The 27,018-nt window shown below is 54.4% G+C and overlaps 14 protein-coding genes across 14 annotated transcripts; 6 read left to right on the top strand and 8 right to left on the bottom strand.

The window, feature by feature from the left end:
* Window positions 1-11: 11 nt before the first annotated feature.
* Window positions 12-2,305, bottom strand: ACRALDRAFT_2014603 (uncharacterized protein; the record flags this gene model as incomplete). The annotated part of the gene is made up of 6 exons (XM_071019782.1): window positions 12-25; window positions 87-1,872; window positions 1,942-2,038; window positions 2,104-2,190; window positions 2,232-2,250; window positions 2,284-2,305. The coding sequence occupies 6 exons, from the start codon at window positions 2,303-2,305 to the stop codon at window positions 12-14; spliced, it is 2,025 nt and encodes a 674-aa protein (XP_070878306.1).
* On the top strand, window positions 2,304-3,498 carry ACRALDRAFT_2038194 (uncharacterized protein; the record flags this gene model as incomplete). Its single annotated transcript, XM_071020853.1, has 5 exons — window positions 2,304-2,375; window positions 2,427-2,492; window positions 2,562-2,655; window positions 2,716-3,361; window positions 3,429-3,498. The coding sequence occupies 5 exons, from the start codon at window positions 2,304-2,306 to the stop codon at window positions 3,496-3,498; spliced, it is 948 nt and encodes a 315-aa protein (XP_070878305.1).
* Window positions 3,499-3,710: 212 nt separating this feature from the next.
* ACRALDRAFT_1027199 (uncharacterized protein) lies at window positions 3,711-4,705 on the bottom strand (the record flags this gene model as incomplete). The annotated part of the gene is made up of 4 exons (XM_071014812.1): window positions 3,711-3,838; window positions 3,917-4,335; window positions 4,408-4,592; window positions 4,682-4,705. The coding sequence occupies 4 exons, from the start codon at window positions 4,703-4,705 to the stop codon at window positions 3,711-3,713; spliced, it is 756 nt and encodes a 251-aa protein (XP_070878304.1).
* Window positions 4,706-5,626: 921 nt separating this feature from the next.
* On the top strand, window positions 5,627-8,631 carry ACRALDRAFT_1079523 (uncharacterized protein; the record flags this gene model as incomplete). The annotated part of the gene is made up of 4 exons (XM_071018914.1): window positions 5,627-5,629; window positions 5,652-5,795; window positions 5,937-6,242; window positions 6,332-8,631. 4 exons carry the CDS (start codon window positions 5,627-5,629, stop codon window positions 8,252-8,254), a joined length of 2,376 nt encoding a protein of 791 aa, XP_070878303.1. The 3' UTR covers window positions 8,255-8,631.
* A 292-nt stretch (window positions 8,632-8,923) lies between these two features.
* ACRALDRAFT_2075780 (uncharacterized protein) lies at window positions 8,924-9,691 on the bottom strand (the record flags this gene model as incomplete). The annotated part of the gene is made up of 3 exons (XM_071022272.1): window positions 8,924-9,148; window positions 9,249-9,425; window positions 9,482-9,691. Coding segments are annotated over 3 exons (612 nt in total), but the record flags the coding sequence as incomplete, so codon positions are not given.
* On the bottom strand, window positions 9,482-10,199 carry ACRALDRAFT_1091617 (uncharacterized protein; the record flags this gene model as incomplete). Its single annotated transcript, XM_071019577.1, has 3 exons — window positions 9,482-9,857; window positions 9,894-9,983; window positions 10,033-10,199. The coding sequence occupies 3 exons, from the start codon at window positions 10,197-10,199 to the stop codon at window positions 9,779-9,781; spliced, it is 336 nt and encodes a 111-aa protein (XP_070878301.1). The 3' UTR covers window positions 9,482-9,778.
* Window positions 10,200-10,285: 86 nt separating this feature from the next.
* ACRALDRAFT_2023509 (uncharacterized protein) lies at window positions 10,286-11,407 on the top strand (the record flags this gene model as incomplete). Its single annotated transcript, XM_071020142.1, has 1 exon — window positions 10,286-11,407. One exon carries the CDS (start codon window positions 10,286-10,288, stop codon window positions 11,405-11,407), a length of 1,122 nt encoding a protein of 373 aa, XP_070878300.1.
* A 420-nt stretch (window positions 11,408-11,827) lies between these two features.
* On the bottom strand, window positions 11,828-12,796 carry ACRALDRAFT_1054567 (uncharacterized protein; the record flags this gene model as incomplete). Its single annotated transcript, XM_071015824.1, has 1 exon — window positions 11,828-12,796. The coding sequence occupies one exon, from the start codon at window positions 12,794-12,796 to the stop codon at window positions 11,828-11,830; it is 969 nt and encodes a 322-aa protein (XP_070878299.1).
* A 1,107-nt stretch (window positions 12,797-13,903) lies between these two features.
* Window positions 13,904-15,092, top strand: ACRALDRAFT_1074358 (uncharacterized protein). Its single transcript, XM_071018238.1, has 3 exons — window positions 13,904-14,039; window positions 14,102-14,244; window positions 14,353-15,092. Exons 1-3 carry the CDS (start codon window positions 13,983-13,985, stop codon window positions 14,657-14,659), a joined length of 507 nt encoding a protein of 168 aa, XP_070878298.1. The 5' UTR covers window positions 13,904-13,982; the 3' UTR covers window positions 14,660-15,092.
* Window positions 15,093-16,685: 1,593 nt separating this feature from the next.
* On the bottom strand, window positions 16,686-17,027 carry ACRALDRAFT_2095208 (uncharacterized protein; the record flags this gene model as incomplete). The annotated part of the gene is made up of 1 exon (XM_071022713.1): window positions 16,686-17,027. The coding sequence occupies one exon, from the start codon at window positions 17,025-17,027 to the stop codon at window positions 16,686-16,688; it is 342 nt and encodes a 113-aa protein (XP_070878297.1).
* A 2,646-nt stretch (window positions 17,028-19,673) lies between these two features.
* Window positions 19,674-21,394, bottom strand: ACRALDRAFT_2014594 (uncharacterized protein; the record flags this gene model as incomplete). Its single annotated transcript, XM_071019781.1, has 14 exons — window positions 19,674-19,756; window positions 19,780-20,109; window positions 20,149-20,169; window positions 20,230-20,249; window positions 20,325-20,374; window positions 20,410-20,451; window positions 20,491-20,552; window positions 20,605-20,644; window positions 20,682-20,886; window positions 20,921-20,993; window positions 21,026-21,097; window positions 21,151-21,206; window positions 21,255-21,315; window positions 21,379-21,394. 14 exons carry the CDS (start codon window positions 21,392-21,394, stop codon window positions 19,674-19,676), a joined length of 1,131 nt encoding a protein of 376 aa, XP_070878296.1.
* A 1,758-nt stretch (window positions 21,395-23,152) lies between these two features.
* ACRALDRAFT_2038187 (uncharacterized protein) lies at window positions 23,153-23,443 on the bottom strand (the record flags this gene model as incomplete). The annotated part of the gene is made up of 1 exon (XM_071020852.1): window positions 23,153-23,443. The coding sequence occupies one exon, from the start codon at window positions 23,441-23,443 to the stop codon at window positions 23,153-23,155; it is 291 nt and encodes a 96-aa protein (XP_070878295.1).
* Window positions 23,444-24,145: 702 nt separating this feature from the next.
* ACRALDRAFT_2093874 (uncharacterized protein) lies at window positions 24,146-24,673 on the top strand (the record flags this gene model as incomplete). Its single annotated transcript, XM_071022643.1, has 1 exon — window positions 24,146-24,673. A coding segment is annotated over one exon (528 nt), but the record flags the coding sequence as incomplete, so codon positions are not given.
* A 1,015-nt stretch (window positions 24,674-25,688) lies between these two features.
* Window positions 25,689-26,472, top strand: ACRALDRAFT_1060623 (uncharacterized protein). The gene has a single exon (XM_071016264.1). It carries the CDS (start codon window positions 25,694-25,696, stop codon window positions 26,270-26,272), a length of 579 nt encoding a protein of 192 aa, XP_070878293.1. The 5' UTR covers window positions 25,689-25,693; the 3' UTR covers window positions 26,273-26,472.
* Window positions 26,473-27,018: the final 546 nt, after the last annotated feature.

Raw genomic sequence — 27,018 nt, 5'->3', positions numbered from 1 at the left:
CGAGAAGATATTCAATTAATGGCACCTCGGGTCATGATGAGATTGCATACATGATTACACATCCTGGTGCGGCAGCTACTTTTCACCTTCTACTTTTCCTGTTCCAGATGCGCCGCCTTTGGGTTCCTTTTCTCGGAGTGCAGCCAGTTGTGACTGTAACCCTTCCTTGCCTACATGCATCGCCCGTTCAATCTCCCGCTGCTCCTCTCGTAGTATTGCTCGTCCCATCTCGAGATTCCGCTGCTGTCGTTTCTTTTGCTCCGCCACATTCCGTTCATGTTCTCTTAGCGCCCTTTCTCGCCGTTCCTTGGCCTCTCGTGCTTTTCGAGCCGCCTCGTCTTCTTCCCCACCGCCGGCCCCATCGGTCCCCTCGGGCGGAGGATCCGACGTTTGTATATACGTCTCAATCAAGGGGTCCCTCACGGCGGCCGGGAGGGAGATGTACCGTATGTCCACTAGCAGCTGCGTCGGGAGTTGGTCGAGCTTGGTCTTGTTGTTGAGCACCGACGGTGGCAGGGACTTTAGCAGTGAAGCCAGGTCGGCCTTGAGCGTCGACTGCGGCATCTTGAGGCGGTTTATGTGTTCCCGGTACCACTTCTCCCTGTCCTTATCTTTGAGTTGCGGGTCCGTGATGGCGGGTTCTTTCCGATATTTCCGCCTGAACTCGGCCCAGAAGAGCCTCGGCGTCGCCTTGTCCTGAAGCAGGGCCATATACGCAATGCGAGGGTCCTTCTTCTCCTCTTTCGCGCGACGCTCCTTGATCTCCTTGATCTTGGCCTTGGACCATTCCTGCCAAACCTCCTTGCGCGCCTTCATGGTGTTGAGAACCGTGTACCGCGGGTCGTCGATGGCGCGGCCGTCCTCGATCAGCTTCTCCCACGTGTTATACGGGTTAACGTCGAGGTCCTCCAGGAGATCCTTGAACAAGGCCTGCGCGTCTTCCTCGGAGAACTGTATGCCGTCTGCGCCCTCTGGCCATTCCTCCATATTCCCATCATCGTATTCGCCCGGATCTAAGCCGTACTGCTCGCCCATGGCTTGGAGTTGGAAGGCAATATCCGCCTCGTTGAACTCGACGGGTTCCTCCGAGTGTTCTTCGGTCCGTTGTCGTTTCGACGGGTGCTCATCGCCGTCGTCGTCCGCACCAGTACCAGGTCCGTCCATCTCGTCATCCGTCACCTCGACTTCTTCATACTCGGAACTGTCGTCGGCCTGATCGCGGTCAGCTTCTTCTGGGCCCATGCTCTGCACCCTGCTGCCCGACCCGGACGCAACGGCAGCTGTAGCCTCGTCATTTTCCTTCCCCTTCTCCGTCTCCTTCTCCTTCTTATCGGCACCTTCCGACGTCGCCTTTTCCCGCAATCTCGCTTTATCCAGTTCCAGGATGCCGGGCATGAGCCTCTCGGGTATGCGCCAGTAGCTAGCGTTCTTCGCCGGATTGTACACGAACCGTCGACCGTACTTGGTGTAGACCAGGATCCAAGGCTCGTGGCCCGGTATTGCAATCTTGGACCGCGGCTTATCCACCGGTTGTGGACGAGGACGAGACTCGCCACCACCACGGCCTCCCCGATGGGCTCCCTGCGCGGGTCGCTGCTGCGCGTTGAACTGGGCGACATAGGCATTGGCGACACGCGGATCTGATAGGTTCGGCACGGCAGAGTACTGGTAGAAGCTTGCGGAAGGATGGTGAGGCAGATTCGTCGCAGGTGTAGGCACTACGGGAAGGCTTGGTCTCGTGTAGGTCGACTGTTTCGTTTCCGCGTGGTAATAGTACTTCTGACCGGTTGGCGCTGTGTGTTCGGTCCATCCTGGGGGGAGCGGTGGGGGGTTCCCAACATCGCCCGAGGGCTTATATGTCGACTTGAGCATCTCGTCCGCAAATGTCAGTATATCGGTGGTGGGATAGAATTGCAAGTTTGATCAAGCTGCTGGTTTCACCTGTACCTTGAAATGACGGCAACCGTGAGACAAACGCGGATTAACTTCCAATTGGTCCGAGAGTGATTGATAAGATAAGCTCTCGTGCAGGTCCAATCTCAGAACGCGGGACGGCTTTATTCACCACTCCAGGACAGGTAGGGACCTGTACGAAGTAATTACATCGTGAGCGACGGAGGGATCCTCATCTCCATACATCTATCTAGTGATGCGTCCGACTTGCGAATCCGCAACATATTTGCCCATCGCCTAAACGCACCCCGTCCCGCCTAGATTTTGCAGGCAGTCACTTCGCCTCGGTCTCGGACCCTTGCCTGGATGTGGGATTGTTACATTATTGACAGGCGCGTAGCGACTCAACCATGCCACTGAATAGGAGCGGTCCGAGCCATGAGGGTTCTGGTTTCTTGTCCGCTCTCGCCAGGTTCTGGAAAGTATGCGATGAAATCCCGTGCCACCAACTTTCGAACCTTGTCGATTGACAGCGCCAACAGCGGTCGCATGCCCCTGATTATGTGGGATTATCTGTACTCCTCGTCGGGTACATTTTGGTCAGTGCATCTCGTCATACTGGCTTTTCTCGCCTCGTAACGATGCATGTACTGACGGCCGTGTTTTAGATTGTGCTTTTCGTGGATCCATTCCATCGAATGTTTGTAATTGACGACCTGAACGTCATGTATCCCCACGCCGAGGTCGAACGAGTCCCTGTTCGTAAGTTTTCTCCCGACGTCGAATATTGCTCGTCGGCCGTTCAACTTACCCACCGGACAGTCATGAACTTTGTCTATTCCCTTTTCATTCCCCTGGGCATCATGATCGTCTACAACATCCTGACCAAGGCTAGCGGTCACAAGCACGAGGTCACATACCTCTGTTTCGCCATTGCGCTTGTCACGACATCCTTCCTCACCGACGTCATCAAAAACACCGTGGGCCGGCCTCGTCCGGACCTTGTCGCTCGCTGCAGCCCCAAAGAAGGCACCCCAGCCGGTGTCCTCGTCACCTTTGAGGTGTGCACCGAGACGGACCACCACCGGCTTCACGACGGTTGGCGGTCGTTCCCCTCGGGTCATTCTTCCTTTGCCTTCGCAGGCCTTGGCTTCCTAAGTATTTTCTTTGCCGGTCAGCTGCATGTTTTCCGCCACGAGTCTGGTGGCCGTGATTTGAGCCGTGCTCTCGTGTGTCTCGTGCCTCTGCTGGGTGCCGCTCTCATCGCCATTAGCCGCTGTGAAGATTATAGGCACGACGTGTACGACGTCTGCGTGGGATCGCTCCTCGGCTTCACTATAGCGTACTGGAGCTACAGGCGCCACTGGCCGAGACTAACCACTAGGGATTGCGACGAGCCGTACCCATATCCCGAATCGGACACGAAAACACGCTGGACTCGACTACGGGACGAGGAAGAGGCCGGAGGGTCTAATGGAAATGTACGCGCTCCGATGAACCAGTTTCAATTGCAAGAACTCTGACAATCGCTTTAGAACGTCCAGTAGTAGGTCGCCTCGTTTCTTGGAATGTTGCTGGACCGCGGGGTTCGACTTTTGTCGTTAGACATCGGGGCCAAGTAGGAGTTCTGCCGGGGTTCTGTGTCGGTGTCTGTAGTATAAAATAGTGGATTCACTGCGCATCATTGCAACCAAATTATGCCGCTATGATAATCGGACGTCGTCATATGCATTGGTATTTGTACACTGTCCTTAGAGGACTTCTAGTGTCGCCATCCCCTCTTTCCCCAGAACAATCCACCAGAACGCGCCCGTGGTTTACATGTCCTCCGTGGTCTCGTCCTTGGCGAGGTCATGTTCCTTGAGTAACTGCTTAATCTCGTCGGCACTCCATAGTCGATGGTAAATCTTGCCGTCACTTGTCTGGCCAACCGTGGCGAACTCGACTAGAAAGAAGACGCATCAGTATTCCATGGTCCTAGGCGTCCCCCCCATTCTGCCAGGGAAAGAATGTCGCGACTTACGCTTCTCCGCGCTGAGCTTGGTGGAGTCCATCGTCTTGCTAAGGACCTTGACGGCAAGACCGCACGCATCCTGGAGACTGCAGTCCTCCTTGTAGTCTTGCTTCAACAGACTCTCGGCGCTCGCCCTATTGGCGCCAACCGCCGTTGCCTTCCATCCGCCGTAGTTGCCCGAGGGGTTGCTCTGGTATAGCTGGAACTGCCGCTTGGGATCCCAGCCAGCGTAGATAAACGAGACGCCGAACGGCCTCAAACCGCCGTGCTGTGTGTAGCCTTGCTTCAAGTCGCAGAGTCTCCGAACAAGCTGCTCGCAGGGGATGTCTTCGTTGTAAGTGAGCAGGTACCGCTGGGCGGCCTGGCGGGCGTAGTTGATGAGGATGTTGGCATCGGCCGTCATGCCTGCTACGGCGCAAATCATGTTGCTGAGGTGAGTAACGAGTCAGCACCCAAGTGTTCCACCTCAACTACCACTCGACAGATTTCCCATGACGCACTCGTTGACAGTGTAGAGCTTCTCTGCTGACGTATCTTGCTCCAATAGCTTGGAGGTGACCTTCCTTTCGGCGGCGAGGACGATGCCATCTTGGGCCAGAATACCGATCGCGGTGCCGGCGTGGGAAATGGCCTCGAGAGCGTACTCAACCTGGTACAATCGTCCTTCCGGAGAGAAGATGGTTGTCTGCGAAGTGGATGCCGACCGTCAGTTGTGCATCCAACCATATTTTTGGGGGGAGTAGGCTATATGGAAGGCAAGGGAGGCAAGCTCACCCGTGAATCGTAGCGCCTGGACATGATGGAGGTGATCGAAAAGAATCAGAGGGGATAAAATGTAGTTAAAGAGCGCGTGTCCGAATGTTCGTTGCGAGGACCTCTGGAGCTCAGCGTCGATGGGACTCTTTCTTTGATCGGTTTGATTACGTATCAGCAGCTGAATGAAGCTCGTGTTGATAGCTCCAGGCACTCGATGCACGCGTAGCTTGACCGACCGACGGTTGAAGGAACGAGGCTTATGTAAGGCGACTTTGTGCTATCATCAAAGTACCTCAAAGTCACCGCAAATATGAATGTTTCAAAGTACCTCAGGCTACCTACGAGGTAACGATACTTCCTTCCTGGCAAGGATTTCAGCACAACCAATTGCTGTGCGAGGTGATCTGTGCGGGGTCATCCACGTGACTCATGACGGGTCTTACGTAACCCCGCTTCCAAATCAGTAGAGTTTCCATCCCACCATACACCTCCACTTCATCACCTCTTGACGCAACGAGCTTTTCTTCTTCTCTCATGCAACCTTTTTGCGTCAACGAAGTGCTTCTGGTACATGGAGAATCATTATCACGGCTAAACCACGTGTGTGTATCGCAAAGCTCCCAGAGCAACCAGTGAAAAACACATCCGGTTATACCTATCTAGGTAGTGCTGTTGCTTGACGCGACTCTTTTGCTCGACACGCGACCACCCTGCGTTGCTGGAGGGGCGACTTGATCAAGTCTTTTCTGCCATTCGGCGCAAAAATATCATCAACTCCATTGAACTCGTAGGCCATAGTAGAACTATCAGAGGGCATTTAAAAGCTGTCGCCGACCCGTATTGTGGTGCCGCCGTTAAAACGTCAACATGTCAGGTGAGTGCTATTGGCGAAGACCCATGCGATGGTGTCGTTTGCCCACCAACGTCAACCACCCATGACGACGTGGAATCTCATTGCGACCCATGATACTTACTGCGAATTTTCTCCACAGAACCAGAACCGCGTCGCTCAGTGCGAGCCACTAAGGGTCAGCACACGAAAGCATTCGACGACCAACCACCCGAACCGCCGAAGAAGCGAGGAAGACGGAAGAAACAACGCGAAGAAGAGCCGGAGGAGGTCATCCGCTGCGTCTGTGGCGCCACCGAACAGGACGGCGAATCGGAAGAACCTTGGATAGCTTGCGACAAATGCGGCGCTTGGCAACACAATGTGTGCATGGGCATGAGTGTCTTTTCCGAAGACCTCCCCAAACACTACTATTGCGAACAGTGCTCCCCGCAAGATCATAAGGAGCTCCTCGCCGCCGTCGCCAAGGGTGAACACCCCTGGGAACAGCGGCGGAAAAAGTACGAGGAGGGGCAGGTGGAGAAGAAGAAGAAGAGAAAGAGGCCTGGCCGGCCAGCTAAGGTGTCGCAAGATGCCAAGGACGACGCATCGCAAACCGCTAGCATCAGAGGAGATGACTCGCCTGCTCCAGAATCCAGCAGCAAGCCGAAGGAGAGATTGAAAAAGGAGACTGGGAAGTCTGGCACAGGAAAGCGCAAGTCGCAGGATGACGCCGACAAAGATGTCAAGGTAAGAACTCGCCTCCATCGACCCCATGCGCCATGTTTCTGTCTGATAAGCTCCGCTTTTGCTGACTCTTGACTCTTCCATCACCTTAGGGCCCTGCCCATAAGATTCGCAAGCTATCAGAACCCGAGCCAAAGCGACCCGATTATGTCCCTCCTTCCGACCTTCCCGCAAAGATCGCCGACATTTCCAATACTGGCACCCGGGCCACGGCGAATGCTATCCAAAAGTCTGTCGCCGTGGGGCTTGCTGCTGCCATCAAGAACAAGCTCGTGACCCTGCCGAAGGATGTTTCGGCAGCCGACAAGGCGGAGGAATGGGCCATACAGATTGAGCGAGCTGTCCGAGACGCGCACGCCGATCCCAACCCATACGCAGTGCGATGCCGTGCGTTGGTCGCGAACCTCAAAAGCAACCCAGAGCTCAGTGCTGGACTCTTCAACTCTTCGATCACGCCGCCCATGCTGGCTGTCATGACCACCGATCAGCTGGCGACAAAGGAGCAACAGCGACTGAATGCCGAGTTGAGAGCCAAGTCGGAGAAGCAGTCCATTTTGATCACGGAAGAAGTTCCACGTGTGCGCCGGACGCATAAAGGCGAGGAACTCATCGAGAGCGACGACGACAACCATGCCGAGGAGTCGGACCCGGGGTTCCGTCGGCCAAGCGGACCCGTTCAGGAAACGGATTCGCCCCGCACCTCGCAGCAGCAGCCACGGCAGGCGTCTGTGGACGTTGCTTCGCAGCAGCCTCCCCTTCGCGTTGACACGCGCGGTAGCGTCCAACATTCGCCCAGGCATACCGACTTTGATATCAACAAAGTCTTCTCCAGCGTCCGGTCTCCAGCAGCAGGCACTGAACGCCGCCCTTCGGCCCAAGTCAGCCACCAGCATGGCCCTACGGTCGACGCCGATGTGGACCGACTTCTGCAAGACGACACGGATTCACCACCATATTCTCCGACGGAAGAGCTGGACCCGGATGTGATCTGGAGAGGTAGCCTAGCCATGAACACCATTGCCGATTTCCAGGCGACGGCTCGTTATGCAGCGGGCGCCAATCTGTCCACTACCATCAACCTACCGTGGTCCAAGCTGATCCCCAAGCGAATGACAATCGCTGGTCGGATCGACGAGCAAAAGGCGATCGAGTACCTCTGCAGCCTGCGCTACGCCGACAATACCGATGTCGTTGTGGTGTCGGTGTCTCCCGCTACCGAAGCCGGGAGGCCTGACTTCATGAGGCTCTTTGAGTACTTCACCTCGAAGAAGCGGTACGCCGTTGTGGGTGATAAAGGCGTCGGAAATGTCAGGGACACATACCTCGTTCCCGTTCCGGTCGGAGAAGGCGGCCTGCCCGAATTCCTGCTCAACTTCTCCGATAACCTCGTCCCCCACAAACGTACGGAACCCATCCTTCTCGCCGTTTTCGTGTACCGCAACTCCGGTCCGTCCGAAGCACGACGGTCCATGAGCACTCCCTCGTCGGTGGCAAACACTCCGACTCCTTCCGCAGGCGGATACGGCTCTCGGCATCCCTCCGTCTCTGGCTCAGTCTCGGGCCCGGCCTTCTCGCCGACCGTCACGCAGAGCCCGCACCCACAACACTCGCCAAATTTCCCGCCGACGACGCATGGTGGTCACCCAACACAGGGAGCCCACCAAGTTGTGCCGCCGAACCAGCCACCTCATGGTTATGCGGCTAGGCCGACACCGCAAGACGAGGAGTTCCAGAAACGGCGGGAACAGGGCGAGGGTATCGCCCGCGAGGTGCTGGGTCCGTTTATCAGCTGCCCGACCGTTCAGTTTTTGCTGCCGCAGGCATATCAAATGACACGGAGGGAATGGGAGGTGTGTCGTCGCATCTACGAGCGCGACCCGAGGGCGAGGGATGACCTGAAGCACCTCAGCAATCTTTTGCAGATGGAAGGTAACAGCGCATCGGCGAATGCTGCCAGCTCGACGTCGAATCCACCTCCGGGTTCGGGGCAACAAGCAGCAGCGCCCTCTGCTTAACGGCATCCCCTGGTATATGTCTACTGAATGGCAATGAGGACGGAAAACAAAAAGCGACATGGTTTGGGAGTTGGGGGAGGCAGGTGGTCAACTGTGGTTATTATTGGTTATTATTGCTCTGACTTTACTCTCACTGGAACGGTCGTTCCCTTGGTTGAGGTTTTGTTGCTTTTCTGGTGGGGGACTCTCACTTCTTGAGCTCGGCGATTTTGCTCCTTCGGTGGCGTTTTACGCATGTTAATCCGACGGGCTCTTTGAATTGTGCAGACTCGGTAGCCATGCTGATGGGATCATGGCACGCTTTCAACCAAACTTCATTTTTTGAACGAGTAGTATTTAACCACCTGTTTTACCAACACTATTCCCCTCGCTCGTGTGACGCAGCAAACGCCGCTGAGGCCGGACATGATACGTGTTTCGTGATATGAAATTCCACGAAGATGGATTTATGAATCTGTTCACCTGGGAGACCCAATACTCGCGCCTCCAATGCTTCAATCAAAGTGGGTATCAATAAAAATAATAGAACGAAGAATAAAAGACACCCGCTCATTACTTCTGGGCGGCGCCCCGTTCCTGGGGAAAGGCGTCATCTACAGCGGCCCAGACCTCTGCTTCCTGCACGAGATGCTCTTTCTTCCGAGCCGCCTCCTCTTTCGCTGCATAGTCTTCTAGGTCGGGAATCACAGGTAGCTCGAGGCTCCCCAGACCCTCCAGCACTCGCTTCGCTTTGTCTACCTGCGCCCTGATGGCAGCGGTTTCGTTTCTGGTCCGGTCGAGGTGGGACTGCATGAGGGCGATGGCAGATTCGCGGGCCTGGTGTGGACGATATTCGTTGAGGACGTGATGGAAGTTCATGAGGATGATTCGGAGGTCGTCGACTTTTGAGGTAGCCTAGCACGGCGTCAATATAGTGCAACAAGCATTGCGGACTGCGAGGGAATCGGGGGGCTGCGAGTCTGGCAGACCAGGGACGGGGCCTTTTCAGACATACATCGTCGGGATCAATACTCATGATGCCGAGGAGCTCTAGGAAGTTGAGCAACAGTGATTTTGCCATGCGCTTCAGTTCAAATGCACGATCGAGATGTTTCCCGTCCCTTTCCCCATTATGCGCGGGTGCGAGGCGTTTGATATTCACTTCTTCGAGCGAGGGTAGCTTGTCGTCTAACTAGTAATGTCGTTAGACGGAAGGAATCGGAGTGGTGAGGTGAAGGCTGGACCCACGCTATACTGGCCCCCAAGAACTCTCCATGTTCCTGTCGGAGGTTCGGTGGGAGGTTGGAGATTGATCAGATCCTCGGGGATATCTGGTAACCTTGCCGGTAGATCACTTTCGGAAACGTTGTCTTTGGCAGCCCGTTCGTGCCGTAGCTCCTGCATGCGGGCTACATGATCGGACGTGAAATCTTTCCAAAAAGGAGGTGGATTAGGGAACGCCGAGGCATGCGTCTTTTGTTGGTTTGCGTTGTCGGGCATGTCGACGGTAGGGTAGTTGAGGCAAATCAATTAGATGCAAAAGGTCTAGATGGAAGAAGAAGGCTGACGCAGGCCTGAGATTTGGGTCAAAAGGGTGGTTGCCCTGGCATTGACGAGGGACAGTCTACCCTCAACAGAGTGGAAATAGAAATGCAGTTACATTTCGCTGCGCGTGCATCCAATTTGGAGTTGTTGATGGGACTTGCGATGCCAGAATGGTGGAGCTGCCAGATGGAGGGGCTTGGGGTTTCTCGGTGTGAACATTCACCGATGTACACATCATCCCACGTTACTTCCACATGCGGATTAGCGCATTTCGAGCTACCCCGGCCGCCCACGCTGAACTCTCTCGGACCTGAAGACTCGCTGCTGACCGCTCAGCTCCGTCATCCTTTTTGCCAACGTTTCCCTGCCAGGTACTGGCCTGCTCGCCCTCTATTTTCTTTTCTGCAACCTCTTGAGCCATTGGTGCCTCTCTCTCTCTCTCTGCCCGGAATCTAAAGACGTGCGTTTGCCTCGTTGCTAATCTCTCCGACCCCTCACCATCCAGCTATGGCAGACGCGCGGGCCTTACTCCGCCAACAACGGGCCGCTCGTCGCATCGACCACCCCTATGCCTCCTACTCCGACTCAGGCAAGCTTCTATGCACCCTCTGCCACGAACCCGTAAAGACCGAGTCATTATGGGACAGCCACGTACGCAGCAAAAAGCACGCTACCAAGGTTCAAGCAAAAGCCTCAGCCACTTCCGAGAAGACTCGAACGCTCGGTGCCGCCTCCGAAGCGGCTCCCCATTCGAACAAGCGAAAACATGGGGATGAGGCCGGACCTGCGGACGAGGAAGCCACCCGCGCGAAGCGCAGCAAGAGTGATGTGAATACCTCGGCCCGCTTGCCCTCCGATAAGGGCACAACCAGTGAGGCAGGGAAAGACAAAGACAAGGACAAAGACAAGGATTTACAGGAAGCAACCCGTACTTCCCCATCTTTGACTCGTAGTCTATCGACGACTCCGGGCCAAGGAGTTGAGATGCAGATTGCCTCGCGACCCGCCACTCCGCAGCATCGCGACGGGACCTCTTCCGCCGCATCAACCACGACACCCTCGGCCGCGCCCCACCGCCCCTCGCCACTCGTTCCCCAAGGGGAGAGTCTAACACCGCGACAACCAACCAATCCCCCGGCCTCCTCCTCATCCAAAGACCCAGAGGCGGCAAAAGTCGACGAGGACGAGTGGGCAGCCTTCGAGGCCGATATCGCAGCCACCAGCATACCGTATGCCGAAGACGCCGTTATTTCGGCTGCGCCCATGTCGGCGGAGGAACAAGCAGCGGCAGCCAAGTCGATAGAAGAAGAACAAGAAAGGAAGAGGCTGGAGGCAGAGAAGGCTCTGGCGGACGAGAAAGAAGAGGCCGCGCGTGCTCTCGAGGTCGAGTTTGAGGAGATGGAGGAGCTCGAGGCCAGGGTCCGCAAATTGAAAGAACGCCGCGAGGCCTTGAGAGCACAATCGGGTGGGGCAGCTGTCGAGAAGCCGGCCGATGATGCCGGCAAGGAGAACATGCGGGAAGCTGCCGCCAATGGTGTCAAAAACGAGGAAGACGGGGAAGATGACGAAGATGATGAGGAGGATGAGGACGAGGAGGATGATTTCATGGGATTTCGGTTTAAAGGGTAGTTCTGGACGCACACGGAGCATTGGCGTTCATATGTGGGCATTCGATTTTGGGGATCTGAGGGCAGGCCTTTTACCGAGCCGTCCTGGCGCACAAAACATGTGTATGTCTGTAAAGTAACCATTGTATCATGCCGAAGCCATGCCGAGGCTGGGCTTAGGCTCTGAGCTCTCCGGGCGAATATCTTGATTCAGAGTGGATATTAAGAGTTAATAGTAAGGTATCTACATGTAAGTTGTAAGTGGTTGTTGAATGTGTGTAAGTGACCACAGACGGCACGTGAAATCGACCAGAGATTACAAATGTGTACAAGTTGAAGGGGGGAAATAGAAAAGAATCGGGAAGAGAATATCAGAGAGAAGGGGAAAAGATAAGAGGGGACGTTTCCTTCCCTGCGCCGTCCTGGAACCATTGTCCTTTCCTCAATTCACCCAGCGGGAACCCAACATACGCTTTCCTGGCACCTTGGGCATCCTCTTGTCATACGAATAGCCGCTACCCTCGAGATAGCTATTCCGCTCGGCCGAGTACGCCGTTGGCTCACTGGAGGGAGCGCTGTACCGCTCGGGCGCGGTGGGGTCGCAGGGAATAGAAGAAGTGGTGGGAAGTTGAGCAGTGGACTCGACGACTGCCTCGTACTCTGTCTGCTGCTCGCTGGCGGGGGTGGCGAGTGTAATGCTCCTTGTCGACGTCGTGGTGCTGGGCGACGGCAAGGGTGAAACCGTGGCGTATTCCGTCACGGGATCAGGCTGAGTGGTCTTGCTGGACGGCTTGCTGGGCTCGTAGTTGGTGTACTTTTCGTTGTCGGGATGCTTCTCAGGATGGGATGGCAGGGAGTAAGCATACGAATCCCAACCATCGTCGCCGTCTCTGTACGAGCCGCTTTCATGCTGGTCATAAACCTGGTACTCGCTGCTGTCACTGTGGTACATTTCGTCGTCCCGGTAGCTGTTATCTTCCTGGTGCTTGTTGGTCTCGTCGTCGTATTCTTGCTCTCCTTGCTTGGTGTCGCTGTCAGGATTACCTTCGCCAGTGCAGTCGTCTTCCCGCCCATACTCATCAGCGTTGGAGGCGTTGTATTCATCGTCCTTGGCGCTCGTCGGAGGTTGTGTCCCGTAGACGTATCGTGTATGGGTGGAAGTCCTGGTCACAGGGCTGCGGGTGGTTTCTGAACCGTACGTGGCGCTGGAAGGATGCAGGTAAAGCGACACGGTTTCTTCAGACTGGCTGCTGGAGGAGTAGGTGACTGTATCTTGGCCTCCGTATTCGACAGTCTTCGTCACCGTGACAGGCGCCTCGTAAGGGTATTTGACGGTTTCGGTCACGGGCTCCCGAATGGTCTTCACCACCGTCACTGTCTGCGGAAGCTCAGTGACAGTAATGTATTCCATGAAGGTCTCCCTCAATGTCGAGGCAGGAGCATGTACAGTTTCAGTTTCGCCCGTGCAAGCCGGAACTCGTGGGCAAGAATCCATCGGATAACCACGTGCCCTCCATCTGTCGAGACGGGCCTCGGAGAACGCCCCGAGCGACAGGAAAAAAAGACAAGTCCAGTACATGATGATGTCGAGGAAATATGAGACCACGTCGCAAGGTACGGAGATGAAGATATGAGCTGGTCAGGTGCGATTGTTGAGCTACCTTGAAGATGAACGGTGAGTTGAAGTGGTATGAGGATTGACAAAGAGGAGCAGAGAATGGCTACTTATAAGCCATTTGCCTCGCAAGCCCCAATCTCTGGATGGTAATCCTGCCATCATGTCCTCCCGCGGCCGTGTTCTGAAAGCTTTGGTGTGAGGGTTAGCTCTAGGCATGTTAGACATTCTAGTGTCAATACTACTATGGGAATTGGCGGGTGAGCGTCTCGCCCTTCTCCTGCAGAGAATCAAGACCTCGGATCCTACAAGACGCCCTTGAACTCAGAATGGCAAGTCGACCTGATAGTGGAAAGAAAGACGCCGAGACTTGGTGCTCGCGCGGACGGTTATGGCAATAGGGAGACGTATTGGACGCGATCATTCGACCACAGCTCCGCAGGAGTATGTCCGCAGGGACGGCGATCCCTCCAATGTCTCGCCATTGTCGCGGCTAATGAGAGGACACTCGGCGCCGTGCGCCTAACATATCCTGGCCAGGGAGTTGCAAAGGGAGTCCAGACGTTGCCATACTACTGTTCGAGACATTGGCAATATTACCACGAGCTGGCCTGGAAAACTTTCGATTTCGAAGGGACGTCCGTATAAAGCGAACGTCGGGGTCGGGATCGTAGAGCCGCAAAAGCAAGGACAAGGTCCTGGGTTGAACTCAAGGGAGGATGTAATCGTAATAATTCGCAGCGCTGTGTCTGAGGATACGACTGTTCAAATATATCACGTGAACTGACACGTGAATGTGTCTCTCTGTGATTATCGTTTATCCGGTCCGCATAGTTACCGCCTTCCCCATACAGCATCTATCCCGATTTCCCTACCAACGAGTTCTTCCCAACTGACGTTGGACGCGTTCTCTGTATGACTACTTCACCTAGAACCAGCGCGCCACACAGCCAATTGCGAGTGGCTTCATTACGTCTGCACCATGGGAGTCTGCTCCTCTTGCCTGGGGAGAGGAAACCCGAAGGATGCTTTTGACGAGGTGTGTTCTGAATCCTCTGATGCCTTGTTCAACCCCCCACTGACAGCTCGGCCGTTCCACAGGATGAAGAGTCTCGACTTCTCGACGATCCGAATGCCATACACTATAACAGCTTTGGCGAGCCGGGGATAAATGGACAGGATAACCCGGTGGAGGCTCAGCGGGAGAATGAGGCTCTGCAAAGGGTCGTGGCCAAAACTTCCGAGTATGCCTGCCGTTTTCTTTCTTCCTCGTATTGTTTTCACGACATATTCCTCCGCCCGCGTAACATGTTCTCGAATCGAAAAGGAATGCGCCGCTAACAATCCACAAGCAACATGGTCGACATCTTTGAGATTGCCCCACAGAATCAAATAACACGACCAAACCCCGGACCTTTTGCGTATGCCGGACAGGAAGCACATATCGCCCGGTACCAGCACCTGCTAGCCCGATTAGCCTCGAAACACGACGACCAGGGCCGAGGCTTACCCCAGGGCCAGGCTCCGCCGGGCATCCACGTCGACTGGTTTCCCGAAGAGGAGACAGTCGAGATGCAAGGGACGGCCCCGTCCATCAAATCCGATTCGGATGAACCCCTTGTCGGCACGTTTGCAGATGCCGCGGCGGCAATGACATGAGATCGATCCATCGATGGAGATTTCATGTTCGCCTTTGCCACTGCGGGCAGCCATGCGGCCGCCTCGTGACAAACCCCTCCCCGGGGGGCCGGCCCCCTTACCATGTACATTACGACGGCACTAGATCTACCTACCAACGTACGGCCCCGTCACTTCTCTGACCTTACCAGCTGCTCGGCACCATGGCACGGCCCGCGCGGTGGTAATGTATTCAAGATACCCCCCCATACCGGCATGCAGGATGCCCAATCTTGCTTCTCCTTTTGTTTTCTTGCTTAATATTCCGACATTTGGCGCAACGAGGTTATGAGGAACGGTGGATATGGGCTAGCAGGCAGACCCCTGACTTGATTCATCAATCATATTATTTTATTGTATCTATCCCCGTTGACTGGCTCTTGTGCATGGATCGATCCCCCAAACTGCGTACCTTTTGCTCTACATCTGAGCTGCAATTGTGCCCCTAGCAGGCCACTGAGCGGTGTCCACGTGCGCTTTGATACTATGCGGCTTCAATGTGGAGACTGTAAGCATGGGTGTCTACAGACGAGACCCGCTGTGTTCCGTTTCTCTCACTGCCCTCTTTTCTTTTCCTTTTCGTTTCTTTTTCTTCGATTCGTCTGTTTTCTTTGTATCTTTCCTCTCAGTTCAGAGTCTCTTCCTGTTTTTGCGTCTCTTCATTGTCATGTATTCCTCAGGACCATAACTTGACTGGTGCCCTCCGCTAACCCAAAACCTCACGACAAGGGAGCTGATACTTTACAAAGCTCATCTATTCCCTCATCCACCTCACCTCTTCTGTAGCAGAAATTGTACGGGAGTCTGTGCGCTACCCGTAGCTCGATCGACATACCAGGGGCTTGGTGAGTCGTGGCCCTTAGGAGAGGGTACCCTTGCAGTCGTTGCAGGCCACAAGCGAAGGTGGGATATTATGTCACATATCGAATATACCAGGACGGCCTGGAGGTCTTGGAGGGGCCAGAGGCGGGGCGAATGGAAAAGGCGCGCGACCAGGTGTACTCATGTGCCCTGCCCTGCAGAAATATGACGAATATCACCTGGGCGGCTGGGGCCCTCCAGCCCTTTTCTCGCGCGCCAGTGCCAATGCCTGGGCTACTCCGTATAGTGGCTGTGCCTATGGTGGTTCCCAGTCTTCAACTGGCTCGTCCTGGCATGGCTCCACGAAGACTCCCCGTTAGGTCCTCTGTGGTCAGCCAGGAGCGTCATTATCAAGACGATAATACCATCCATAGGGTCGACCCTAGCGATCCGACTTGATCACATGTACGCCAAGCAAGAGGCTTAAAATCAGTCCGTCGTTGGCTGAGTTCTCACAAGGGGCTCGCCACCGACATCTCAAACGATGTCATAATCTTGTCGCCACAGGCCCACAGCTTCCTTGATGTAGCCTGAGGCTTCTTTCGCGGGAAACGCCTCAACTGCTTCCCGTGATCCCGGCTTGCCTTGCAAATACCCATACCTTCACCGCATAGGTGAAAACACAATGGTATTGTATTCGTTGCAGGGGATGACCCGGAAGCAGCATGCACACATAGCCTATAGGCATAGCGATCCGTGCTGTCGAGGCAGCCAGGCAGAGATTGATCTACCGCCACCCCCTCCTCGCCTGTGGCTTCTCCCCGATTCACACTAGAAGGGACGTGTGTGCCGAATATGCATGCTAGAGTCAACGGATGCTGTCGAATATTCCTTCGAAGGTGTCAAAATTAGCCTACACAAGCCTCCTCCCCCTTAACATTAATACAGATGCCTCTCCGATCCTTCCACCTTTTCTTTTTACCCTGAGTATTAAGGGACCGTTTTCCCGACACATTGTCTCTAAAGAGAGACAGCACACTCAGAGCCACAACATGAACGCAGTTGACGACACTCGTGCCCCTGACGAAAGGAGAGAAGAAGTCCTCGAATTTTCCTACTTTCTTAGAATACGTTAGCGTATGAGAAAAAGGAACACCCCCATTCCCCTGCCCTTCCTCTCAAAAAGACTTACGAATACCTCCCAGGCTCATACGGCCAAGTCTTGACAGTTCACCCGAGCCATATGCCGATGGTCCATGTCCTCTTTCTGGTGCTGGACTTGGCTGAGATCGGTCAACGTTCTTTCGATGGTCGCTTGTCTGTTTCCCTCACGAGACCACCTCTCTACGTCCATGGTCATCTTTTGGATCCTTCTCCTTTTCTTATCAATGTCGAGACAGAGTTTGCAGCGCTCGTTCTTTTCGATGGTCGAATAGACGAGTTTCAGTCCGCAGGTTTCCCCCGTCCTGTATTCTTTGTTGCATTGTTGCTTGAACTGGCCCCATCGCCAGTAGCCACAAGACCATCGCGTCTGGTAGAAGTAGCACATTGTCCGACTGGTCGTCGCTTTTCAAAGGGCGGCTGTCTTTCGGTATTTCCGGAGAGGAACTCGACGATTCCTGGTAACGGTACTAACGTCAGCAACCAACTCGAGAGTCGCCGGCTGAGAAGACAAGGCAGGTTAGATAGCCGTCGATGCATGACGGTTGCTCACCTTCAAGGCTCCCAGTGATCGCCGTTAGCCGTTACTTCCTGTTTTTCGTATCGGGTTTCCCTTCCTTTCCCACCGTTTACTCTTCCCTGTTTCTTCTTATTCGACGCAAAGCAAGACACCGGTTTCGAGTTGTGCGTTCACTGGTTTCTGCCTTGGGAATGGTTTGACTGATGGCTTTCAATGTTTGCTTGATGACTCTCCGACTGGCATCGTCCAACTTTTTCGCCATCGTCCTTGTGCGGATCAGGAGCTATCTTATACCTGGACGGACAACCGCCCCCAGACCAGCACATCTCCCATCCGGGACCCGCACGATGTGCTGTCACTACCGAATTCCGGGGCTCTTGACACCTCTCTTTGATGACTCCAGATACCATTGGGAGTGGTACAATACATCCCGCATACTCCGGATCTGCCCCGGCCTCTACCGCATTTTGGTTCAAATACACATGCTGTCTCTGGCCCTATGCATATGTGTTGGGACTTGACCCCCCTCTGGTCCCCATACGCAGAGAGCCTGGTCTTGGGCACCCATCGCCTGCCACGTTGATCGCGGCTATTCAGGGGCCTCGGGAAGAGTCACTCCCTCCCTGAATGGCGTATATACGATATATGTACATGCCCAAACAATGACAAACTTCTTCACTGCCTACACCTGTTAACCCTCTACTTGTACTTCGAAATTCCCCACCCCTACAAGATGTTCCATGCATGAAGTGGCACATCAACACGGACTGGATGGGGGGGAGTTCATCCCAGTTCGACCGGGAATTTTCTTGCTGCACATCCCGCGGGACACGGGGGGCTAAAGAGCATACTTCGTACCCCTTACTCCTTTTTTTTGTTCTTTTTTTTTTCACCTTCCCTCTTCTCAAGGGGTAAGTAAGCCAAGTAACTAAAGGTGTGTGTACTGGCCCCTCCGGGCCCTCCCCCCTCCCACCTTCTACAAGCCCACACCAACCCCTCCCCCGCCTTTGCCTTCCGAGCTCTCTCCGTTGCCTATTGGTTCGAGATGTGTCTTGCTAATACTTTCTGCCCAAGGCGGCAGATACCCTTGCGTCTTAGCCTGGTCATCCCTCCTAGCCTTTCTCCCTTACCCGGCCGTCTCGAACGACCAAAGGTGAGTACTTTGTCGCCACTCACACACTCTCTGCAAGATACCTACCTACCTATGCACGGCACGACGCAAGGCGGCAAGTCCCACCCCACCTACTTATGTACATACTTGCGAGCATGTTTCCGCGCCTTGCATTTTTCATATCAGGAACGGCCCGTGCTCTGTAACGACTCTCCATGCTTTCTTGCTGCCGTGGTCGATCGGGCCCAAAGCCGACCACCGTATTTCCACTTCGTACTGTCGTATATCTTCGTTTCGTTGACTCAGGTGAGGGAGGGGATGGGGGGCCGGCCAAGGCCGCGCTGGATCATCTTGCCCACGTCCCCCCCTTTCTCTTTTGGGGATGCGGGTCCCTTGCTCACAGGCCACCACGGGGCTCTGGGAAGCGTGTCTGAGGTCTTGAAGGAGGCCGCTTGTCAGCCTGGATAATCTCTCTTGTTCTTCTCCCTTCCCTTTATCTTGCCTGGGAAAATTGTTCCTATGCCCTTGTCAGGTTCCGCGGCCTCTGATACGTCAATGCAAGGTCGTCAATTTCGGTGAAGATAACTCCTGTGACTGGCTGAGTTCTTAACTAGAGCCTAGGTATAGAGCAAGGAAGCATGCTAGCCGGTAGCACCTACCTACACTACAACCCTGTCAGTGCCGTCACTGCGCGACTATCGTCACCTTCCCCTCTGGCGGGGAATCGGGAAAATTACCGGCGAAATTTAAGGCCGCTTTAGCTTGACAGTTGATCTCAGGGCCCGTGATTGCGCTTCTGTCAATTTTTTTCCGTTTCATTTTCCTCTGATTAGAAGGTACCTTTGCTCCTCCCTAAGGTATTCGCCGCGGTTGAGAAGTCGACACATCCACATCCACCAGAAGGTTGATGTTTGTCCGTGGCCCTGGGCCCCTGTTCGCCATGAATTGATTGCAGAAAGAAATTTCGGGACTCTACGAACTCCAATCCCTGCCCCTTGTCAGGCATCGAACGGGAAAACGCGAAACGTGCCATGGACGTGGCCCGACCCAACATGCGGCCAGCATCGATCACACTACAGTAGACTGTAGACGCGCGACAAAGAGAATTACGCGGCAGGATACGTAGCGAGAAGTCCAAAGATCTCAATGAAGGTCATAGGCAGTGGTGTGGTTTCCGACTATCCAGAAATTAGAATGACAGTCAATCTGAGTATCTGCTCAGTGTGCCAGTGTTAATATCCATCGTCTAGCAGCAGCTTCATACTTGGCTTGGTATCTGGCTATCTTTTACCGTGCCATGAAACGGTGTGTACCGTGGGCTGTCAATATCAGTTGCAATTAGGGGACGAGGCAGTATTGAGTTACCTTGACGAGCATTGAGATCAGACACATCATCAGACTTTTCACGTCTCTCGAGTCATAGAAAAAGACGAAAGCGAACTCAACAGAAGACCCTCAGTCAGCGCAGTTTCCGCAGGGGCCTTGCCTCACATGAGGGGAGACACATACTTGCGCATACCAGGGAGGGAGGTTGATTCGCCGGCAGCCTGCCGCCCCCCGTCGTTGTTAGCACGATGTGACGTTCTTTTGCGGCCTTCCCGTACGTTCTTTCTCTCTCTCTCTCCCTCTCCACCTCTCGACACCCCGTGGTGTTGCGGCTGCGGGCTCGCGACAGTTGGTTGTTGGCTGATTCCAGAAAGGCTGGGGCGACGTGGCGACCAGTTTCTGGACCGCACTTACCAATGCATAGCCGTAGGAACCTCTCCTCCGCAGGGAGGTTTATGTTTTCCCCGCGGTGGGAAGGCCAATGCATATTGTCTTGAGTACTTCCAAGTTGCGCTTCGGATCAAGTGAGAACTTGCTCCATGCCTATGTCACTTTTCCGTCCTTGGCATGGACCTATTGTCAGGTTGCAAGACACAACCAGGACCAGGCTAAGGGCTAAGGTATTCCGACGACTTGTGTTGCATCGATGCTCGCTGCGTGAAAAAGCACACTTGATGACACGGAAGAGCAAAATCGCCGTGGTGGCGCTTTAGGAAGCGGGATGGCACTTACCCCTCGCTCTTGATATGATGTCGACATTAACACAAGAGGTGGGATTCTAACAAGAAGTGAGACAGACAGGTCATCTGTGACTATCATCTCAACCCACAAGTATTTTGCCGCAAGGTGTACCGGCTACGTTCGTGATACAGAGCGCGGAATATCGGCTGCAACCCCATTGGCAGCTGCTCTGTCATTCCACGCCATTATGACAAAAGCCATAAGTTGATAGAAGCCTGTGAGAAGCGTGGGGGGAGAAAAGGTCGGCCTCGGGTAACGTAACTGGACCTCGACCAGTCTGCGGGACGGTGTATGTCTCCCACACGTACTGCACAGAACAAACAAAATAGGCTCACTCTTTTCACAGGGATATTATGTTCGCCAGTCCCCAGTAGCCGGTCTAAGCCCTTTGCCGGGGATCGACACCTAGCAGCATGGGACCTGCAAGAGAATCCCAGTATAATGTGGCGACATGAGCTCAACAGGGGCGGGACAGGAAGCAAATACACTACAGGTGACGGTTGGTAAGGCAAAGGGCAGTTGATCAGGCACTGATGACGTGGGTGAGAACTGAGACCAACGTGATAAAGGCCTAGGAATTGACTCCAGACGATCAGACTGAGCCGGCAGTTGACAAGGCCATGTCAGTTGCGACGGGATGATGAGCTGGCAACTCCCTTTGCTGCGTCCGAACCGACTCGCATGCAACTTTTAACTAAGTAATCAGCCTTCTCCCGGTGTGGTGGGGGAGACGGACTGACGGAGTGCTGGCTTTGTTGGCCTCGGTATGTACACGTGTAGAGTTTTCTTTCTTTTTCCCTCTCAAAACGGCACATGGCCAGGTATTGCGCAGACGGATCGCAAGGGCACGGCGTTCAATATAGCGCAAGCTCACTTTGTTGGATTAGGATTCATGATCCGCGTCCTCGATAGCGGACTGCTTGTCAATGGTGTTACGGGCCGTCCCGTGATGCCAAAAATAACCGTCCTTTTGAGGAACTTGGAAGAAGAATAGTCCGGGTGTTACCTTATAAGACGCGGATTAATAAAAGATTTTCTGACCGAGGCTGATGTCCATCTCGAAAGGCGCTAGAAAGGTATTCGAAAATTTGACCAATAAAAGAAGACCTAATTGCACGAACGCCTCCACCAACCAGACCGCTTATTTGGGCTCCTGCGAATCATGTGGTGTAGAATTCATGCATCGTTCCTGACGGTGCCATTGGGCGCCGATAGCGGGAATAATTTCGATTTACTCCAATGACGAAGGGAACAGCTCGCTCTTGGGCGCTCTCTTGAGGTGCGAAACGAACTGATGATGTCTTGATACGCTAACTGAAGGCTAGGTTCAGGACGCGTAGTATTAAATGGGAGAAGTGGTCAATATGTTGGAGGATTATAGAAGCAGTGGGCGGATAAAAGTCCCAATGACTGAAAAGAACAGCTTCACAAAGGACTCGCGTCAAGGCAGCCGCATAGGGAGCCATAGAATAGGCTGATTGGTCAGACACAATGTAAGGCGAATTGAGTTCATGCAGGACGAACCGTGGGGACTTTAGGAAGACCACCGCGCGATGAGGAAGTCAAGTCGTCCCGGTCGATGGAAAGTTGACGCTCCAGTCATTGAGGGTTATGGGAGGAGACGAGGCAATGCGGAAACTTGGCATAGACTCTTTGAGGAAGAGACAGCAGAAGTCCATCCTCGCCAACTAAGCGATCGGTCGCAGCGCGGCAACCGAGACTGCCTTGACGTGTCAGGAGTGGCATGTTCATCTACTATTTTTCGCTTTTCCCCGTCTACGCCCCCGTCTACGCGGCGCGATGATCGTTGTCCCTGGACAGGACGGACGTGATGGTCATGTTAGGATATAAGCCAACTGGGACGAGCATGAGTTCTTGAGTACCCGGTATGTACCCTGCTGATGAAATGTGTGAGTTGTTCACGGCATGTGTGGGGCAGCGACGTTGAGGCCGGGTGGCGAGAGAGTTGTGTGATGCCTGTCATATTTGCTACAGCGTATGTACGTTGTACATGGGCAAGGATGAAGTCAACTTCTTCGAGGATTATGTACATATGGACGGGAACCCCATGCCCCACACCGGCCGTCTTCCCGGTCTCCTTCAACGGCCAACAGCACATCGGGTCGGAAGGAAACGAGGAGAAATTGAAGCCTGAATTCTGGATTCGGGGGAACTCGAATGACCCAGCGCAAGGTTTGACAATGGAGGCGATGATTATCATGATCGGGCGTAGATGTTGGCGTGGTCAGCCCCAGGACGGAGTTGACGGCCGCATTTTGAGCCTCCTTGGCGTGCAAACCACCATCCGGTTGTCGCCTAGTCACTGAACTGGCAGATCGACAGCGAGGCCTGGGTAAAAATGAGCGGGATGCAGGATGTGGTCGTACGGATACATACGGAGTAGGCAACACGAAAATTGTAGATATCGTGGGTCAACGAGTATCCCTGCGGAAGTGAACCATAAATAACCAGAGCAAAAAATTGCGGATTACTTGCAGTGTCCAATTCAGTCGATGAAGACCATCAACTTGGTGTAGGTACACGGTATTAATTGGCGGATGCCCTTTCTTGGAACGTACCGCGCCCATACTTCGTACAGGGGTAGTCACATGGTACCTGGCTCGTGCTCAAGTCGTGTCACATCACGTCACAGACCCTGTCTCAAGGCAGCCGTTTCTGTTTCCGTTTCCGTTTCTGTTCCTGATTCTCGACTTACCCAACCCTTCCCGATCAACTCCTTCGTAGCAATTAAGCACTTCCTGTCCCGACCTATTTCCATACATCCATATCTTTATTATCGACGCCCGCCCTGCGATTAACGCCCAACCTTGAACCGAGACGAGGACAACTCATCCATTCCGGCAAAAGTGTCTCGGTGCCGCTTCGTACCCGGCAGCTCGACGGCCTTCTCCCCGGCGTTGGCGCCTCCCAAACCCCCACACTCACTGTCCCCGTCGTCACCGCTCCACACCACCGACTCCGTGACCTGTCCCCATCCCGTATCGTCTGTTGCCTTCTTCCCGTGACGCGGCGCCTTCTTTCGGCGGTTTGCCTGTCCAGGCTCACGCTTGAGGTTCTGCGCGATTGCTGAGGTGGCATTACCCATCCCTTGGCTTATTCTGCAAACAAGGCATCCAAGGGAAGGGACCGACGGCAAGGCTAAGCTGAGGCTAAGCTGAGAATCATTTTTTCCTCTATCCGCGCCTCGAGGTTCGGCAGCCAACAAGGGCTTCGCCAGGTCTTCCTCAATCCGTTATTCCCCGGGGTTGCCCGTCTCAACAGCCGTTCTCCCTAGCGAAGCCGGTCTTCGGTGTCGTAGCTCCGATAACCGATGCCGAGATGGTAAGCCCCTTTGCTCAAATGGGGTTCTGTGAGATGTCGGCTTCGTCATTAGTCCCTGCTCCATCTCCCCCCTCCTCAGCCGAGGCAGCTTTCGTCGATGCCCGATCCAGCACCCAGCCTGAATTTGGCGTGTGGTCTTATCCCTCTTCCTCCGTCTCTCCTTCATCGGCCATGTTTCGGCCGCCAGAGGCACACGATGGCCAACCACGATCGTCCACTGCGAGATCGCTCCTGTCAAACATGCCCAACGAAGTATTATTCAACATTCTGGGCTTCCTCGATATAGATGATATTCTCTCTACGTCTAGGGTGTGCTCCCCCTTCTTTCCCAGCGCTTCCCCCATCGTTCTCATTCCCCCGTATTTGGTGGGATTGATCTTGGTCAAATCCTGGTACCATGCCTGAGAGGCATGCCCATCCCTTGAAGGTAATGAATCGTGGAAGATGTGAACTGGGCTAATCACCGGCACAGACTAGCCACCACCTCCGGCTTCTCTCGCTAGCTCCTATCCTGCGCATCTATCGTCTCCGCTATACTCGCGCTGTCCTCCCGCCTCTCCTGGCATCCCGACCGACCCTTTCAGACCTCGTCTCCCGTTCCATCTTTCTAACCCAGGCAAATATTGTCTCTCGTCGCCTCGGCCGATTCTTCGTCTCCAAGAGGCTTGCCCGAAGTCTTGCCGCTCGACCCTCACCTGAGGCTCTTGTTGAGCGAGCCGTTTTGCCCCCAGAGTGTGTCAGAGGTATGGCCAATGTCCATGTTGCTCCAGGGCTCGTTGCAAGACGCCGGGCTATCGAGAAGCAGAAGGTGAAGGACAGATTGCGAAGGTGGGTGGGCGCCGTCTGGAAGGGTAAGGTCATGCAGCGTGAAGAAGGAATGAGGCAGTGGGAGCAGAGTCGCGGAGTCGGGAGGGTCTGGCGGCTGAGGAGGTTCTGGGAGCGGGTTAGTCGGGGAGAACCAGTTGCTTCGGTAGAGCCTCATGCGGCTCAATGATCACAGTGCCGGCGAGCACATCTTCCAAGGCTCTGGGGTCAGTGGTGCGACCTTCACTATCCCATTTGACAATGGTCAGGTATAATTGCACAGATTCGATGGACAAGGTATCCGGACAGGACGGCGGCGTTGGTTTGGTGTTATTATTAAGGTAGTCATGGGGGGAGAATTTCCTCCCAGCTTCGGTTATTCCTCGGATCCAGGCTCAGGGTGGAGATTCATTAGGTACCTACTTACCATAGTACTCTGTAATAACCACACGTAATGTACCTGTACCTTTACTTACCGTACAGGAGCTCCTGGCGCTTGATATTCGACCTGAATGGATTGTACGAATTCATACCCGTCCCAAGTCGTGTTTGCTTCCTAGACTTTGCATTGCTACACAGCAGGCTTAACTGTCCCCTGTAATTTTCTTTCCCCGTTTCTAAGCCTATAACCATTATGGACGATCAGTTTGGCGGGCGAACGGACGATGACTTGTTCGCCGACGACTTCGAGCCGCTCACGGACGACAACGAGCCGATCGAAGATGCACCCGTCGCACCTACAGAAGAACCCGTCGCAGCCGTTCCCCAAGAGCCCGCAGCCCAGACGGGCCAGCAACCGATCTCACAGAATACGGGAACAGTCAGCACGCATACGCAGCCCCTTCCTAAAGGCCTGGCGAACTCCAAATACAGCGACAAACGGCCCCCGTCACGTCCACGCCGTCAGTCCCCTGCTACATCCTCCAAGAATGCCACCCCTCCTCCTACTGCCCCCACCGGTCCTAGCGCAGACGCGGGAACCTTGCGCGAAAGCAAACACAGCGGTGCTGGCGCCGCCATACCAGGCCAGAATACGGCGCTCCGGTCCGAGGAGCGGATCAAGTCGGGCGCGAACCCGCGCACCAAGTTGACGGAAGAAGAGCTGGCGGCGCGGCTTGAGAAAATGCGGATCCTCAACGCCGAGACGACGCGGAAATTCGAACGAGCCGAGGCAGACGAGCGGACGCACGCCGAAGCGTATGCGAGGGGTATGGAAGAAGCGCGCAAGAGGAGACAAGCCGAGGAGGAACGGCGACGGCGCGGGGAAGAAGAGAGGCGGCGGATGGACGAAGAGCGGGCTAGGAATCGCGAGAGGAAACTACGCGCCATGGAGAACAAGGAAGGTGGTTGGGACCTCGGGAAGAAGGAAGAGCAGGACGACGCTCGGGATTTCCACAGCGCCCATGGTGGCATCCGGGGCGCGAGGGGACTGAATTCCCTGGCCGGCAGCCGGTACGCCCGCGACGATGATTACTCTGCCGGCCATTATCGGTTCGCCGGCGAGGAGGCGTTTCGCGGCAGGGCCAGGGGTCGAGGTAGAGGCGGACCAGGTCGTGGTCGGGGCAGCCGTGGTGGCGGCGATGGTTTCAACCGCGATAGAGGTGGCACTCGAGACGATGCAGCACCCAACGCATCAGCGGAAGTATCGACGAAACCCATTATCAGGACGGAAGACTTCCCGGCGCTGCCTGGCACCGAGGATAAGCCGTCTCCTATTTCGCCACTAGGAAGCACGAACTGGGGCGAAGAAATGGAAGCTCTCGACGCAAAACTTGGCAAGAAGCCATAAGGGAAGCAATAAGAATACAGTGGATTCCATAATAAGGGGGGCGCTCAGGCATAGCTACAGTTGTTGGAAGTGCACAACGGTGTGAAAGTGCATCCATAAGCAAACCCTGAGGTATATAGCATGCATAGGTAGAAGCCAGTGAAAGAGATTGAATAGCCACGATGACACAAGGTCGGCATCAAGAGGCACCAAGTAGATAATACTGTAATGCAGCATGGCTTCCGCATTTGGGGTCATGACATCGGACACGGTCTGATGTACAATAGTATATTATGTTTATACACGGGCGTCTTCAGGAAAAGGGCCTGCTTTGACTGCCTCGCTACGGACTCGTCCGCCCCCAAGACACCGAAAGAACAAGCGAAGCTAGAATGTCGAGTTACTTTGGGTCATTGAGTTAATAAAATTAATGCCCGATAACGGCCGTGGACAATTGACACGAGCCATCCCAACGCTCGCAAATCAGTCCACACCGAAGGCGTGCGATTGAAGACTTGCTGATACCAGTTTCTGCAGTGTTGTTGTGAGTATAATTCGGAGCCATCCTCTCACGTTATATATGAATCCCAATGATTCGTGAGTTAGGAGTGGATTCCAAGGTAGCCCCAAGTTTGCACGCAACTGGCGATTTAGTCAGTCACTAGACAAGGGTGGCAGTGTGCGTGTCCAGATGACATCTGCGAGTCGAGACCATACTCATCTCAATCTATAACAGGCCGTGTTTAACCCACCTCCATGTCGACAAA

This window comes from Sodiomyces alcalophilus (assembly GCF_042370955.1).
Source record: "Sodiomyces alcalophilus JCM 7366 unplaced genomic scaffold ACRALscaffold_1, whole genome shotgun sequence".
In the NCBI taxonomy this organism is placed as follows: Eukaryota; Fungi; Ascomycota; class Sordariomycetes; order Glomerellales; family Plectosphaerellaceae; genus Sodiomyces; species Sodiomyces alcalophilus.
Note: the sequence above shows the minus strand (reverse complement) of the source record. Positions and strands in the feature narration are given on the sequence as shown.